This window comes from Erinaceus europaeus, chromosome 5 (assembly GCF_950295315.1).
Source record: "Erinaceus europaeus chromosome 5, mEriEur2.1, whole genome shotgun sequence".
Taxonomy (NCBI): domain Eukaryota; kingdom Metazoa; phylum Chordata; class Mammalia; order Eulipotyphla; family Erinaceidae; genus Erinaceus; species Erinaceus europaeus.
This window is the reverse complement of record NC_080166.1, coordinates 12601354-12618824: the sequence shown is the minus strand read 5'-3', so window position 1 is coordinate 12618824 and position 17471 is coordinate 12601354. Positions and strand designations below refer to the sequence as shown.

General features: G+C 50.5%; 1 protein-coding gene and 1 long non-coding RNA gene across 3 annotated transcripts in view; one reads left to right on the top strand and one right to left on the bottom strand.

The window, feature by feature from the left end:
* LOC132538586 (uncharacterized) overlaps positions 1-17471 on the top strand; it is an 890943-nt gene that overhangs the window by 313975 nt on the left and 559497 nt on the right. The window lies entirely within an intron of this gene.
* UBE2QL1 (ubiquitin conjugating enzyme E2 Q family like 1) overlaps positions 12354-17471 on the bottom strand; it is a 33729-nt gene continuing 28611 nt past the window's right edge. The window contains exon 2 of the mRNA XM_007520542.3: positions 12354-13617. Within this exon, the coding sequence (XP_007520604.2) occupies positions 13486-13617 (132 nt within the window). The 3' untranslated portion in view covers positions 12354-13485. The remainder of the gene's footprint in view (positions 13618-17471) is intronic.

The window sequence follows — 17471 nt, the reverse complement described above, 5'->3', positions numbered from 1 at the left end:
ACAAACATCTTCACCATCATCTTCATCACCATCAACACCATCATCATCACCATCAGCATCTTCATCACCATCAACACTATCATCACCATCAACACCATCTCCATCAACACTATCATCACCTTCATCTTCATCCACCATCATCACCATGACCACCATCATCACCATGACCATCATCCTCACCTCCATCACCACCATCACACTACCTCCAACCATCACCACCATTACCATCTTCATTACCATCACCATCATCATCTTCATCACCATCAACACCATCTTCATTACCACCAACATCTTCACCATCATCATCTTCATCACCATCATCTTCATCACCAGTATCATCATCACCATCATCATTTTCATCACTATCAACACTATCATCACCATCAACACCATCTCCATTATCAACACTATCACCACCATCTTCATCACCATCATCACCATCTTCATCTTCATCACCACTATCATCATCACCATCATCATTTTCATCACCATCATCAACACTATCATCACCATCAACACCATCTCCATTATCAACACTATCATCACCATCACCTTCATCATCATCTTCATCACCATCTTCATCACCATCATCAACACCATCATCATCACCACCATCATCAACACTATCATCACCATCACCTTCATCATCTTCATCACCATCATCATCTTCATCACCATCATCAACACCATCTTCGTCATCATCAACACCATCTTCACCACCACCCTCACCATCACCACCACCATCAACTTCATCATCATCAGGACTCCTAATTGGCTCGGGGCTACATCCCTCCATGCCATGTCTCTGTCCACTTGGGCTGGAGGACAGGATGAACCAGATCTTCCTATAATGGAACTAGCTGTTCCTGTGGTTTCCCTTCCTTTGATCCACGTCTGAGCTGTGGGAGCTCCCTGCTCCTAATGTGTCTCACCCTTGGACTAGATCTGCCACCACTTCTGTCATGCTCATTTGCTTTCTGGGAGAAAGTCTCTGCTCTTGCCTCTCCCGTGCAGATGCGTCCACCTGTTCCCAGAGTATCCTTGGGAGCTTCTTCCACCTGAGACCTGGTGACCATACCTGCCTCCTCTGACTCTTCTCTCCAGCACCAGGGGGCAGGAGTTGGGATGACCTTCTCTCAGTGGCCAACCTTGGCTATGCCTCTTACCTCCAGGGTCTCTCACCTTCTCCCACATCTGTCTCCTTCTTCATCGACTCACATTGACTCGTGACTGAGTTCGTAGTTGTGACTATCCACTGCAGGCATTTTACGTGATGCTCATTTATCATCGACTCAATCGACGTGTTTCACAACACAGCAGCGTCTAATTGTTCTGTGATCTAATTGTTGAGAGGGTGTGCCTCAGAGACCAGGTTCTCCAATTTGATTTCGGAAACGTGGAAGGTTAGTTGTGTCTAATCTCCAAATTTCCCCCATGTGGCCACTTACCGCCATCTGGGACTTCAGTTGATGGGTGCGGGGGGGGGGGGGGGGTTGAGCTAATTGAGTTTCAGAAATGAAGGTTTTCCATGGAGTGCAAGTGCAGGCTGGGTTCCCTGGGGCCTGCCCCAGGGTGGGCGTGGGCAGGAGTCCTTGATCACTGTTTGAATAGCTAGTTTGGAGCCAGGGGAGAAGCAGAGACACATTTTCCTGATTGAGTGAGAGCTGCCAGGAGCTGCTTGGGACCCAGCATGCCCAAGACACTCATTTTGGGTTCGTGTTTTTTTTTAACACTGGTGTGGTTGCAATGGCCCATGTGCAGTGCAGGGACTGTAAGGGGTTTTGATATATTCACACGTGTGTGTAGCCATTTTTTGTGACTGTTTTTAGAATGACTCTTTAAAAAAAGATGCCACTTATTTATTTACTTATTTCTTACTGGACGGAGACAGAAATTAAGAAGGGAGGGGGAGATAGAGAGGGAAAGAGACAGAGATACATCTGCAGCCCTGCTTCACCACTTGTGAAGTTTTCCCCTGGCAGGTGGGGACCAGGAGCTCGAACCCAGTTCCTTGTACACAGTAATGTGTGTGCTTAACCAGGTGCCCCATCCCAGATGCCATTTGTTTTTTCAAGAAGCAAACGCTCCTTTTTTTTTGTATTTTAATTTTTTTTCCCCTCCAGGGTTATTGCTGGGGCTCAGTGCCTGCACCATGAATCCACTGCTCCTGGAGGCCATTTTTTCCCCTTTTGTTGCTCTTGTTGTAGCCTTGTTGTGGTTATTGTTGATGTTGTTGTTGGATAGGACATAGAGAAATGGAGAGAGGAGGGGAAAGACAGAGAGGGGGAGAGAAAGACAGACACCTGCAGACCTGCTTCACTGCCTGTGAAGCGACCCCCCTGCAGGTGGGGAGCCAGGGGCTCGAACCAGGATCCTTCTGCTGGTCCTTGCGCTTTGTACCACATGCACTTAATCTGCTGCGCTACTGCCTGACCCCCACCGCTTTTATTTATTTTTTATATTTACTTATTTTCCCTTTTGTTGCCCTTGTTGTTTATCTTTGTTGTTGTTATTGCTGTCGTTGTTGGATAGCACAGGGAGAAATGGAGAGAGGAGAGGAAGACGGGGAGAGAGAGAGACACCTGCACACCTGCTTCACTGCCTGTGAAGCGACTCCCCTGCAGGTGGGGAGCAGGGGGCTCGAACCGGGATCCTTCTGCCGGTCCTTGCGCTTTGCACCACATGCGCTTAACCCGCTGCACTACCGCCCGACTCCTGCCACTTTTATTTTTAAGACAATCTACATTTTCATAGGAAAGGTTTTTTCTTGAATCATATACTGCAGATATGTCTTCTTTTTTAATCTTTGTGATTTAATGACAAACAAGATTGTAAGATCACAGGGGCATAATTCCACGCAGTTCCCACCACCCGAGTTCCCTGTCCCATCCTCTCATGGGAAGCTTCCCGATTCCTTATCCCTCTGGGAGCCTGGCTCTTTTAATCTTCTCCAATGGGAAGCGCCTGCTCTTTGTCAGACACCCCAGTTAAGAAGGGGCTACATCTTGGCCCAAGCTCCGCATGTTGGCCTTGGCTCAAAGCCAAGTGTTGCACCTGGTGTTGGTGGTGTGCCGCAGCTGACTGGCGCCGATACCGACCTGGCACCTGGCACCTGGCACGTGTGGCTGAGCGACCGTGTCTGCTGACAGTAGGAAAAAGCTCAGCTGAGCTTGGCAGCCTCATGGCCTGTCCACAGCCACGGTGTTTCTCTCTCTCTCTTTCTCTCTCTCTCTCTCCTTCTCCACCCCTCGCCCAGTCCTGCATGGTTTCTTCCACATACTAAGGTCTCACCTCCTGAACCTCTCTCTCTCTTCAGCCCTCTGATCACTTGGCCTAACACCAGGGCCTGACCCTTTGCCTACACCCATTTCCCCAACTGTAAGCAGATGCCTGTGTCCTGTCTCCACAGACCTCCCAGGGCTGGGCTTCTCTTGCTGACGGGATTATGCAGAATGTGACTCCCTGTGCCCAGCTCCTTCCACTCAGCACCATGCTTCCTAGCCTCATCTACACACTAGCAGGACTCCTTCCCTGTTTTTGGCTGCATACTATTCCTCAGTGTGAACACTACAATGCATGGGGGGTGGTGGTGCTGGCTGTTTGGAGCTGTTTACTAGAGAAAATTGGGAAATCTGTCCCATAACTCCCCCACCTTCTCCATGCAGATGCCCCACTGAGCAGGTGCACACAGCACCCTGCCAGGTCGGGGAGGGCTCTGGGCAGGGACAGAGCAAATCCCAGTCACAGGAGCTCACCTGTGTGTGGGGAGGGGGCAACTCATTTCCTTTTGAAAGATCTATTTATTTATTTCACGGGAGACAGAGAGTTGCACCTAAGGAAGAGGGCAAGAGAGACCAGAGCACTACTCCAGCGCCTGGGTTCCTGGGGCTCAAACCAGGAGACTTGGGCAAGTCTTTCACTCTTCCAGCTGAGCTATTTCCCCAACCAGGTCATCTTAAAAATATATTTATTTATATTTTATGAGAGGTGGGGGGTGTGGTGCCAATACAGGGACTGAATAAAAGAGTAGGGATTTCGGAAATAGCTTGATAAAGAATTTAGTTCAAGGGGCCGGGTGGGGGTGGTGCGCCTGGTTAAACACACACATCATACTATGCAAGGACCCAGGTTTGAGCCCCCAGTCCCCACCTGCAGGGGAGAAGCTTCATGAGTAGTGAAGCAGGGCTGCAGGTGTCTGTCTGTCTTTCTCTCCTCTATTTTGTCCCTCCCTCTCATTTCTCTCTGTCTCTATCGAATCAAATAAATTTTTTAAAAAATCAAGAAGGAGAAGAAGAAGATGATGATGAAGAAGAAGAATTAGAATTCAGTTCATTGCCTACTGGGGGGCACATGTCTAACACCCCTAAAACCAACACACCTGAAAGGTAAGTTGTACAAAGAAGCAAAGACATGAGAAAAAAACTCACAAGTCCCAGCGGAAAACAGAACTGAATCGAAAGTGTCACAGAAGCCGTTTGCAGAAGAAGCTTCTGAGACTTCCCCAAATAGAGCTGTTAAGACCCATTAGCAATTAAAGAATCGCAAATTAAAAACGCGCACACACTCACACGCTGTCACTTCACACACACCCCAAACCTCTCGCCTTAACGTCTATTAAGCCTGCAAACCTGTGGAAGCTGGCAAAGAGCGGCTGGTGCTCAGGGCAGGAGGCCTCTTGCCTGCCTGAGGAGGCCGGGGCAGTGCGGCTCAGCCTGTCCTCTGCTGAGCTCACCGAGACCAGCTGCACACACACACAGTCCTGCCGCTGCTCCGATTCTAAAGCTCCTAGAGGAATTTTCTGGAAGCTGGCTAGAGGGTTCACAGCGCTGTCCCTGATGAGAGCTGGAGGCCTCCTGTGTGGCAGACACATGGACAGAAAGTGGAGTTGGGGTGTAGACGGGCCCAGCCCCTGTGGAGAGCAGTCTGGAAGGCTAGAAATGGACCTGCCCTGTGACCCCGCAGCTCCTGTCCTGGGGATAGATTCTAAGGAACCAAACACACCCATCCAGAGAGATCTGTGTGCACCTGTGTTCATAGCAGCACAATGTGTAATAGGCCAAACCCTGGTAGCAACCCAGGTGTCCAACAACAGATGAGGGGCTGAGAAATCCATGGTCTAGATACACAATGGAATACTACTCAGCTATGAAGAATGATGGAGTCACCTTCTTCCCCTCCTCTTGGATGGAGCTTGAAAGAATCCTGTGAAGTGAGATCAGCCAGAAAGAGCAGGATGAAGATGGGCTGATCTCACTCAGGGACAGAAGTGGAGACATCAGAACAGAAGGGGAAACACCAAGCAGAACGTGGACTGGGTTTGGTGTCTTGCCCCGAAGTAAAGGACTCTGGGGTTGAGGGGGTTCAGGTCCTGGAACATGATGGCAGAAGACCTAGAGGGGCTGAATTGTTATGTGGAAAACTGAGCAATGTTACACATGTACAAACTACTGCATTTTATTTTTTGTTTCCAGGGTTAACACTGGGGCTCAGTGCCTGCACTATGAATCCACTGCTCCTGGAGGCCATTTTTTCCCCTTTTGTTGTCCTTGTTATTGATGGTTGTTATTATTGTTGTTGTTATTGCTATTGTTGTTGGGTAGAACAGAGAGAAATTGAGAGAGGACAGGGAGACGGGGTGAGAAAGACACCTGCAGACCTGCTTCACTGCCTGTGAAGCGACCCCCCTGCAGGTGGACTGGAAGCGGGATCCTTACGCTGGTCCTTGTGCTTTGCGCCATGTGCACTTAACCTGCTGTGCTACCGCCCGCCTCCCTCAACTGTATTTTACTGTTGACTGTAAACCATTAATTTGTCCAATAAAGTAAAGCAAAACAAAAACAAAAACAGGACAGCCTTCCACAAGAGGGCTGGGGGGCTGATTAGACTCCATAGCTCTGGTCTCAGCACAATATTCCCGTCTCTCCATCCATGTGCCATCACCCCGATCCTCCTAACGTCTAATTTATTTAGTATAAAGGGACAGAAAGGCGGGGACAGTGCATTACCCAGTCCTTCTCTTTCCCTTTGTATCATTATTTTCAGCAGAAAGAACTAATGAAAAAGGCTACTTTTAATTTTTTATTTATTTTCCCTTTTGTTGCCCTTTGTTGTTGTAGTTATTGTTGTTGTTGTTATTGATGTCAATGTTGTTGATGGGACAGAGAGAAATGGAGAGAGGAGGGGAAGACAGAGAGGAGGAGAGAAAGACAGACACCTGCAGACGTGCTTCACTGCCTGTGAAGCGACTCCCCTGCAGGTGGGGAGCCGGGGGCTCGAACCGGGATCCTTACACCGGTCTTTGTGCTTCGCACCATATGCGCTTAACCTGCTGCGCTACCGCCCAACTCCCAAAAAAGGTACTTTTAAATTTTACTAGTGATTTAATAATGATCGACAAGATTTTGGGATAAGAGGGGCACAATTCCCACTAAAAAGGGGCACTGTGGTGTCTCTCTCCCTCTCTTTGAATGCAAGTAAACAACTGTGAGAAAAATAAGAATAAAGATGAGAATCGCGAGCTTCTGCTGTTGTTTGTGTAGTGTTAGTAGAGCTGCAGGCTCTCCCCGACTGGCGGCAGAACATGTAAACGTGGGAGTCGCAGCTGCAGACTCCCTTGATGCGAGAGAGACCCAGAAGCCCTGTAGGACCTAATGGACTGTCTAAGTGACACAGCAAAGCCACTGGCCTGATGGAAGTAGAATCAGTGACGCTTCAAGACACGGCCTCCCATCTATAACCTCGACACGGCGCTTGCTCTCAGACCTTCTTTGAGGCACTGCCTGTGGAGATGAAGTGGGAGGACAGGTCCAGAACCTACAAGAAATTAAAGACGGAAAAATAGATGAGGTGGATGCAGGGAGGGCTCCATGTGGCTAAGTTCCATCCTGCTTAGAATTCCGTGTTTTGATTTACCCTTCGTGTTGATTTATCAGAAAGCCTTCCATGATTCAGAGCAGCTTTTGAAAAGTGCCCTATGCTTCAACAGTACGAAATGTCAATGTAATTTTTTTTCTTTTCTTTTTTTTTGCCTCCAGGGTTATTTCTGGGGCTTGGTGACTGCACTACAAATCCACAGCTCCTGGCAGACACTTTTTTTTTTTAAGGACATAGAGAAAATGAGAGAGGAGGGGGAAACAGAGAGGGAGAGAGAAAGACAGACCCCTGCAGACCTGCTTAACTGCTTGTGAACTGTCCCCCTTGCAGGTGGGGAGCCGGGTCTCGAACCCATATCCTTGTGTGGGTCCTCACGCTTAGTACTATGTGCACTTAACTGGGTGCACCACCACCTGACCCCTAATTTTTTAAAGAAATTATTATTTATTTATTTTGAATATAGATAGAGAGAAATTGAGAGGAAAGGAGAGAGAGAGAGAGAGAGAGAGAGAGAGAGAGGGAGAGGAGAGGAGAGAGAGAGACCTGCAGACTGTTTCACCACTCATGAAGCTTTCCCCTTGCAGGTGGAGACTAGGGGCTTGAACCCAGGACCTTATTCAACCAAGAGCACCAAGTCACCACCTCTCAGTTCCCTCTTTTTTCTTTTGCTTTTTTTTTTAATGTTTATTTTCTGTATTTTATTCTTTTTTTCCCCTTTTTAGGGGGATTAATGATTTACAGTCGACAGTAAATCCAATAGTTTGTACATGCAGAGCGTTTCTCAGTTTTCAATTTTTCTCTTCTTTTCAAAAGCCATCAAACTCTGACCCCGTTATCTCTGTCCTGAACAATCCTTACAGGTGTTTCGTGAAGAGAGAATGCACTCAGAATTCCAGGCGAATTTATTCAAGATTCAAATTGAGAACATGAGGCCAGGAGGGACCTGAACTTGGGCCAGGAAGGACTTGAACCTGGAGCAACTCACGTTGTTGTGAGAGCCTGTCCCTAGACTGGGCTGTGAGGCAGAGGTTTTGGGCACTGTGTGCATGTGAAGGGAGGGCAGTCAGCACTCACAGCTGCGCCAGCCCGAGCACAGAGGGGCCGGAGAGCTGCTGCACGGGACACGGTGACTCCTCGGCCCTGAGACAGCCAAGCAAGGCCAGCTTGTCTCATTTCACTTTCTTCTTAGTATTTATTTATTGCACTGAAGACAGAAGCAGGTAGTTCAGTGGTTGAGAACACAGATCCTGTTGGGAGTGACACTGCCCGAGTTCAAGTCTAAGTCGCGTCACCCTCGAGGAGTAACTGGCCTCACTAGCTTGTCCTGTGAGAACAGAAACAGTGTCTTCACAGGGGACTTGTGGTTATGTCAGTGCCGCCAGGGGTGAGTCACAGCTGCACATGGCCCGTGGTTGCCTGAGTCCAGTTCTGTCTCTGTTGCACTCAGTAGCAGACTTCATGTGTTGGAGAGGCCTATGTTGTGACTTAGAGGAACTGTATCAGCTAAGCTTCATGCCTGTATAATTTGGAGACTATATATATATTTGTCTCCAGGCTTATTGCTGGGGCTTGGTGCCTGCACCATGAATCCACTGCTCCTGGAGGCCATTTTTTCCCATTTTGTTGCCCTTGTTATCGTTGTTTTGGTTATTACTATTGTTGTTATTGATGTCATCATTGTTGGATAGGACAGAGAGAGATGGAGAGAGGAGGGGAAGACAGAGAGGGGGAGAGAAAGACAGACACCTGCAGACCTGCTTCACTGCCTGTGAAGCGACTCCCCTGCAGGTGGGGAGCCGGGGGCTCGAACCAGGATCCTCACGCCATGGGCTAAGCTTAATCCGCTGCACTACCGCATTACAGTTGCAAAGATTGTTCTCTCTTCACTCTGTTTTCTTTTTTTTTTTGGGGGGGGAATTAATGGTTTATAATAAATATAGTTGTTGGTACATGTATAAAGTTTCTCAATTTTCTGCCAAAGTCTCTCCCCCCAGCCTAGGTCCTCCTCCACCATCAGACCCCAGGGCCTGAGAGCTCCCTCCCCAACCCCATCCAGACTCCTTTACAGTCGTTTTATTTTAATTTTCAGTCAATCTCATCTCACTAGCTGGGGGTCCTGGATGTGCACAGGCTGATGGAGCTCATGTCTTGGGTCCCTGTAACCGTTTCTGTTAGCGCCAGACCTGTTCACTTCTGACCGTCGGCTCAAACAGATGCCCAAGGAGGATGGTGGCCTCAGGTGGATTATTTTTTAATCCATGGTCTCATAAATACAGAGTAAACACAGACTCCACACTTGAATACTGAGCAGATCAAACACTGTCCTTTTGCATTCCATCCTTGCAAACAGATTGCACAGTCTGCCTCAGTATCTCTCCCATCTCCGTGTGTTTAAGTAACACGTACTCGTGTGGAGCGGAACTCTGAGGTAAGCATTGCGGTCAAGGTCAAGGGTGTGCCTGCCTGCAGCGTGGGCCTGCCTCCCTCCTGCTCTTAGAAGGCCCAGAAGTAGTGCTGGGACCTAGGGTCTGCTGGGTCACCAACTTTTGCCGTAGGAGTCATGTCTCTGAACATGAACTTCTGCTGCTGGATACTCTTTGTGGAAGAGAATGTCGTTAGACTCGGGCTCAGCTCTACTGCCCCAGAGATTTCAAAGCCAGTGTCTCAGTATAGCTATTATTTTCTCCTTTTTATTATTTTTACTTATTTTAAATTTTTATTAGTGATTTCATATTGATTTACAAAACCATAAGATCATAGGGGTCTAATTCCACACTGTTCCTGCCACCAGAGTTCTGTGTCCCTGTTCTCTCTGATGAAAACTGCAGTGCTTCTCCCAAGGTCACAGATAAGGGTTGACTTTATAAATCAATTTATTGGTCTATCGTCTATATCTACCTACCTACCTATATATTTATATCTCTATAAATACTTTTTTTGTGCCCATTTTTTCCCACGGCCCTGCCTCCTCTTCCTACACCTGTTACTACTTCCGAGTACCCTTTCTTTTTCCTCTTCCCTCTCAGATAAGAGAAATAGCGCCTGGCTTCCTCTGGTGTTTTTCAGATTCATTTCCCTTTCGTTGACAGGATAAAATCAAGATTCCTGGTGACAAACACTTCAATTCCTGATGGAATTGGGGTTCAGAGCCCCCTGGTCATCTTCCCCCTCTGTGAGTATGGACCAAAGGCCTTTATGGGGTACAGAAGGTTCTGGCTTCTGTCATTGCTTCTCCACTGGACATGGGTGTTGGCAGGTGGACCCACACCCCCAGCCTGTGTCTGTCTGTCCCTAGTAGGGCAGGGCTCTGGGGAGGGGAGGCTCCAGGACACATGGGTGAGGGCGTCTGCGCAGGGAGGTCAGGATGGTGTCATGGCAGCATCTGCAACTTGGTGGCTTAAAGGCAGTAAGATATAAAGTAAAACAAAATGTTTAATAAACAGGAATCAAATAGTAAGAATAGAGCAGGTGTGAATAGAGACCCTAGGGTGAAAAGGAGTGAGGAGGTCTACTCTTGGCATGTTCCCAGGGGCCCAGGACTTTTATAACGTTTGCTTGAGTTTGATGGCTAATATGGAGTTGGACAAAAATATTGTCTGAAAAGATGGTTTTAGAGTTAAGAATAGGGCTAGAAAGCTGCAATAGGGCAGAGTAGCTCCCAAACTTGAAGAAAATATATAAATACAATTAACTGTGTAACCTCCTAAATCCCTGTCAGTCTGAGTTCACAGTCCATGGTCACAGCTGGGAACATTTTAGGCTGCTTTCATGTCAGGACCCGTCTTGCTTGAGGGGCAGGGCAGGCTGACCAGCCTACCTTCAGAGAGTGGACAGCCCTTACCATTGCTGCTCTGCAGTGAGGGCGGGCCCTGGAGAGGCCACAAAAGCCTATCCCATTGTCTATTTATAACATCTCACACCTGCCTGTCTGTCTGTCTGTCAGTCTGTCTGTCTATCTATCTATCATTTCTCTCCAAATACATGCATTGATTTCTACAAGAAAGCCAAGCTTAACTTGACACTAGGAGAAATACTGGGCAGGGCAGAGAACTTGGACAGGATGAGGCCTCTGCCCGACCTTTGCATGCCCACAGTGGCTTCATCACAGCCAATCAGCCTAGAACCCAAATGTCAGGCACCATGGGTGGAGAATCCGCTCAGAGGATCAAATGGACAAACACCTGAAGTTCACTGTCATCAAGTTTCTTCTATGATTCCATCCTGAACACCCTGGGCAGACGCCGTCACCTCCCCAGAAAGACAGAAGCAGGCTGGGGTGTGGATCCACCTGCCAACACCCATGTCCAGTGGAGAAGCAATGACAGAAGCCAGAACCCCCACCTTCTGCTCCCCATAAAGAGTTTTGGTCCAGGCTCCCAGAGGGGGAGAAATGTCAGGGGAAGACGCCCAGAGGGCTCTGAACCCCAACTCCATCAGGACCCAGAGAGAGAAGAGGAGAAAAGGGAGGACAGTTGGAAGTAGCAGTAGGTGTTGGTGTCACTTAGGAAGGAAGGGGAGGCAGGACCAGAGAAAAAGTAGGGCATATATATATAATATGTATATATACAGATATGACAGCCCATATCTGAGACCTTGGGAGAACCACTACAGTTTCCAATAGAAGGAATGAGGACACAAGAATTTGGTGTGGAATTGTACTCCTGTAATCTTGTAATTCTGTAAGTCAATATTAAATTACTCATAACGACAATTTAAAAAAAATTCTGAACTGCATGTACTGAATTGTAGATAAGGCCCTGAGAGCACCATTCCAGTTTGGTATTTAGATTGGGAATGTGGAAATAGTGTCAAATTAAGCTTTTTTAAATTAAAAATTTTTTTTTTTTTATAACCATCCTGCTGTTGTGTCCAACTCATCTCTTGATGAAGGCAGATTTTTCTTGTTGTTGATTTTTTTTTTTTTGATAATATCTTCCACTTGACCGTAACAGTTTACAGTTCAATATGTATATATTTTCTCCTGTCTCTCCTCACTCAGCGGGGACATGGCAGGTGGGCACACTCTGTCAGCCTGCACAGAGCCCTGTTTCAGGGGCACATGAGGAGGAGAACAGAGAGAATGAAAGGGTGAAGGTCCGGCCTGCGTGGGTGCATGCTGGGAGAGCCGGATCCCTCTGAGGTGAGGCCTCTCGGATCTCCGGCAACCGTGGACAATAAAAGGGATTCCCGAGTAGCCAAACTGCCCAAGGATGTCAGAAAGCCGGTGTGGGGCTTCCCTCCTCCTTTGTAGAGGTGAAATATGATGGGTTACACTCGGGTTTTGGCCAAATTACCCTCGCGCCTCCAGCTAGGGGCTCTGCTCTCCCTGGCCGCTTGGAATCCCACCAGATCGAGTTTCCAGACCCCTCCCCCAAACCACCCAGCCAAATGCAAACCTGGGATCTCTCCTGTCCTGTCCAAAAGGCTGACTTTTCCCACATAGCACACTTTCACTGCAAAGATCAGAAGCAGACAGCCTCTCAGGTATATGCATGATTTTATTTAAAATGTGTCCAATAAGATTTTTTTTTCCCCCCACTTGGGATGAACCTTTCGACCTCTTTCCACGTTGCAGTGGGTCAGCTGTCATGTCCCAGCCTCACGGGGCTGCTCAGCAAGGTCTAAGTCACAAAAGAGAGAAATGAAAGTGCGGGAGATTAAATAAGAGGGAGTCTCTAGGGAGCTGCAGCCAGGGTGGGGGGAGACCACCCCCTGCTGGAGGGGGAGGGGCAGGTCAGGGGACACACAGGTGACTTGAGGGGGAGGGGGAGGGAGGAGGAGGTAACCTGCTCATGCATCGTGGGGCAGTCACGAGGTGTCTGTCCTTTGGCAGTCTGGCATTCCGTGTCACGAGCACAAAGGAGAAATTGAGTCTGATGATGTCAGATGGGGGCGGCGTTGAGGGCTGGGGGCACTGTCTTTGCCGTCATGGGGGGCAGGGAGGGGGGAGCCAGCAGGAAGGAGGCAGGTGGAGGAGCCTGGTAGCACATCCAGCGGACGTCTGCGTCTGTCCATCCGTCCCCAGGGTCAGCACTGTCCTGCATTCCTTGGGGACCACAGCAGCCCGCCTTCCGTCTTGGGGAGGGGAGCAGGGCTGGTTTCTTAGGGGGATGTGGGGAGGAGCAGACCTCCTCACCCCCAGCAGGGGGTGTCACGTGGTCTAGAGTCAGTGGGGCGTGGACCACAGGGCACACGTGAGGTCACACGGGGTCCCCCAAGAGGCCCGTCCTCAAGTTCGCTTGGTCTCCTGGGGAGGGAGACAGAGACACAGAGACACACCCAACAGGTGCTCGCGAGGGGCTTCCGATGGCAGGGACGGTGACGCGGGCGGACTGGGGGGCTGGCACCTTCTCTGCATGGGCTCTAAAGTGACCTGGAGGCCATCAGCTGCTCCTCACGGTAAGCCGATCCCAGCCGGCTGTGTGTTCATGAATAAGTTAGACATGGCGGCGTTCAGGATTCCGTTCCGGAGGGCGTACAAAAGGGTGAGGGCTGTGAGCGTGGAGGAGGAGATGCTGGGTGCGTGTGCATGTGTGTGCGTGTGTGGGTGCGTGCGTGTGCATGTGTGTGTGTGTGAAGCGAAGGCTGGAGGTCTGAAGCCTCAGGCTGGCGTCAGCCATCAGACACGGGCGGGGTGACCCAGCCGTACTTCTCGTGTGTCTTCACCAGGCTCTTGAAGGTGGCTTCCGCTTCCTTGCGGCTGAAGGACTTTTTGGACTTGCCGGCCTTTCTGCAGATCCGCCCCTGGGAAGCAAGAGGAAAAAGCAGCACGTTAGAGCCCAGGGCCAGCTGTGTGCGCCTCTCTCTCTCTCTCTCTCTCACACCCACACACACACCCCATCCTGGGGCCAATCCTTGTCTTGGGCAGGGATGCCGTGACTGTTGCACTTTGTGAGAACCTCTATTGTGGTGGAGAACAGCAGACCACCCTCCCGTGGACAGACCCCTCTCTGTTGTCTCTTCCTCCTCGAATGGATCATAAACTCTGAGGTCCCTGCTGTCACTGTATGTCTCTGCTCATCAAGGTCACCCCCTGGATTTATCCTAGGGAACCCAAAAACACCCATCCAGAAAGATCTGTGTGCACCTGTGTTCACAGCAGCACAATGTGTAATAGCCAAAACCTGGAAGCAACCCAGGCGTCCAACAACAGGTGAGTAGCTGAGAAAATTGTAATATATGTACACAGTGGAATACTACTCAGCTGTGAAGAAGGATGAAATCACCTTCTTCCCCTCCTCTTGGGTGGAGCTGGAAGGAATCCTGGGAAGTGAGATCAGCCAGAAAGAGAAGGATGAAGATGGGCTAATCTCACTCATGGACAGAAGTGGAGACATGAGAACAGCAGGGGAAACACCAAGCAGAATGTGGACTGGGTCTGGTGTCTGGCCCCAAAGTAAAGGACTCTGGGGTGTGGGGGGCTTTCAGGTCCTGGTGCTGATGGTGGAGGAGGACCTAGGCTCCCCCCCTCATCCCGTGCAGGTAGGGAGGTGGGGGCTTGAACCTTGATCCTTGCGCGGGTCCTTGCGCTTAGTACTATCTGTGCTTAAACAGGTGGGCCACCACCTGGCCCCCCTCCTCGTGTGCAAAGTCCATCCGTCCGTCCGTCACTCTTCCCGGTCAGGCGTGGCCGGTCACTCACCGGCACAGCACGATGAATCGCTGCTATTATGGAGGCTCTTGGAACACTGCGAGCTTTCATCATCTTTATTCATTTATTGGTTAGAGACAGCCAGAAATCGAGAGGGGAGGGTTGACAGGGAGGGAGACAGAGAGACACCTGCAGCCCTGCTTCACAAAGCTTTCCCCTGCATGTGGGGACCGGGGGCTCGAACCTGGGTCCTGGTGCACTGTCACGTGTGTGCTCAACCAGGTGCACCCCCACCTGGCCCCAAAGGGATAGGGCTAAGTTGCACTCCCTGCTGCCTAGTCCCAGCTGCTGGGAGAGGGGCCACGTTCCTCAGCCAAGCCCAACACAGCCGGGAGGGGGCCCCAGGCTGCACACACTGGGCTGGACGGATGTTGGGCCTGGAGACCCTCAGCCCATCGGGGGCCCCCACCCCTTCCTCAGCATCAGGGAGAGGAGCAGAGAGGGCTGGGGACAAAGGGGGTACAGGAACGTGCCAGCCAGCCAGTGAGCCCCAAGGGGCCCAGGGGGGGTTCTGTGAGAGGTGCTGATGGCCGCCCAGCTGGGCTCGGGCTCCCGGTGCTTGGTGTCGGGTCCCAGGTCAAGGCAAAGCTCACTGCTCGCCGACAGGCCGTTGTGGCTTCACGGACTACGGCTGGTTCTCTCGGTGTGAAGCAGCGCCCGCTCCCAGAGCTCAAAAGAGCAGCAGCTTCAAAAGGCATCTATCTGCATCTCCATTCTGATACCATCGTCCCAGACATTATGCTAGTTATCCAGCTCAGGCAAAAATGACTCAAGTCCTGGGCCCCCAGGAACATACGTAAAACAGACTTCCTGGCCTCGCGCCACCCCAGGGTCCCTGTTCTCACCTGCTCTATTCCTATTTTACGGCTCCTGTTTATTTCACATGTTGTCCTGCTTTATACCTTATGGCTCTTTTTTCCCCTGTGATTCAACCTGGAGGGGTTGGGTGGTGGCACATCTGGTTAAGCTTAGCACATACTACCATGCACAAAGACTCGGGTTCAAGCCCCCCGGTCTCCATCTGCAGGGGGAAAGCATTATGGGTGGTGAAGCAGGGCTGCAGGTGTCTCTCTGTCTCTCTCCCTGCCTCCCTCCTTCTCTCTCAATTTCCCTCTGCCCTATCTACAACAAGTAGAATAAAAAGATTGAAAATATTTGTAAATTTGGTGCACTGCAGCAAAGCAAACAACTCTGGGGGTGGAGGCTGGGGGGTGCAGAGGCCATGGGATCCTGGTGCAGGATGGAGGAGGAGGACCTGGGCTGGGGGTGGGAGTGTTTGCAGGCACCTGTCACGGGAGATGAGAGGCTGTGGTCAGGTGTCAGCATTGGTCTATAAGCCGTTAATCCCCAACACAATGATCAAAGAAACCTGCGGGGCCGGGCGGTCGCGCAGCGGGTTAAGCGCACGTGGCACGAAGCACAAGCACCGGTGTAAAGATCCCAGTTCGAGCCCCCGGCTCCCCACCTGCAAGAGGGTCACTTCACAGGCAGTGAAGCAGGTCTGCAGGTGTCTGTCTTTCTCTCCCCCTCTCTGTCTTCCCCTCCTCTCTCCATTTCTCTCTGCCCTATCCAACAATGACTACAGCTATAAGAACAATAACAACAACTACAACAAGGGCAACACCAAGGGCAACAAAGTGAGAAAATGGCCTCCAGGAGCAGTGGATTCGTAGTGCAGGCACCGAGCCCCAGCAATAACCCTGGAGGCAAAAACAACAGCAACAATATATTAAAAAAAGATTTCTGCATGTTATCAGTAAGTGGAAGAGTAATCCCAGACAAATCTCCACTGTGAGGGGACAGGTGGTGGCGCACCTGGTTGAGCGCACATGTTATAGTGCGCAAGGAGCCGGGTTCAAACCTCTGGTCCCCACCTGCAGGGGGAAAGCTTCACAAGTGGTGAAACAGGGCTGCAGGTGTCTCTCTGTCTCTCTCCCTGTCTCCCCACCTCCTCTCAATTTCTGGCTGTCTCTATCCAATAAAGATAATTAAAAAAAATAAGTCTCGGGAGTTGGGCTGTAGCACAGCGGGTTAAGTGCAGGTGGCGCAAAGCACAAGGACCGGCATAAGGATCCCAGTTCGAACCCCGGCTCCCCACCTGCAGGGGAGTCGCTTCACAGGCGGTGAAGCAGGTCTGCAGGTGTCTATCTTTCTCTCCTCCTCTCTGCCTTCCCCTCCTCTCTCCATTTCTCTCTGTCCTATCCAACAACGACAACAACAATAATAACTACAACAATAAAACAACAAGGGCAACAAAAGGGAATAACTAAATAAAATAAAATATAAAAAAAAATAAGTCCCCACTGTGGGCGGCATGTGGGCGGCATGTGGGCGGCATGTGGGCGGCATGTGGATGGCATTACCTCACCCAGCAGGGCTGCTGGTAATGGCAGGAGGGCACCACCAGGGGGCACAAACAACCGGAGGCACAGAGCCCCTCGCGAGGGCTTTCCCCCGGGGATGGTGTCCTGAGGGCTGGAGCTGTTGCAGCCCTAGCTAGTGTAACCTCTCCAATGTCTCCCCTTACTGTCGAGTGTCTGCTGAGACCCCGTCCAGCAGGGAGATGGGGGACAGCACACAGCCTGGGGGACTGCCTGGAGGAGTCAGGCAAGATGTGGGACCCCAGCCTCCAGATGAAAGGTGCACACTCTCCTGGGATGGGAGGGGGTAGCCTGGGAGCCCAACCCCAGGACCCCAACCCTGGATACTCTCGGATGCTGCTTGTGAGACCAAGAAGTGGGACGTGACTTAAGATTTCATGACGGGGGCCGGGTGGTGGCGCACCTGGTCAAGCGCACAAGGACCTGGGTTCAAGCCCCTGCTCCCCACCTGCAGGGGGGAAGCTTCACGAATGGTGATGCAGGGCTACAGGTGTCGTTAACTTCCCTCTCTTTCCCCCAGTCCCTCAATTTCTCTCCTACTAAATAAACACAAATCAAAATAAACT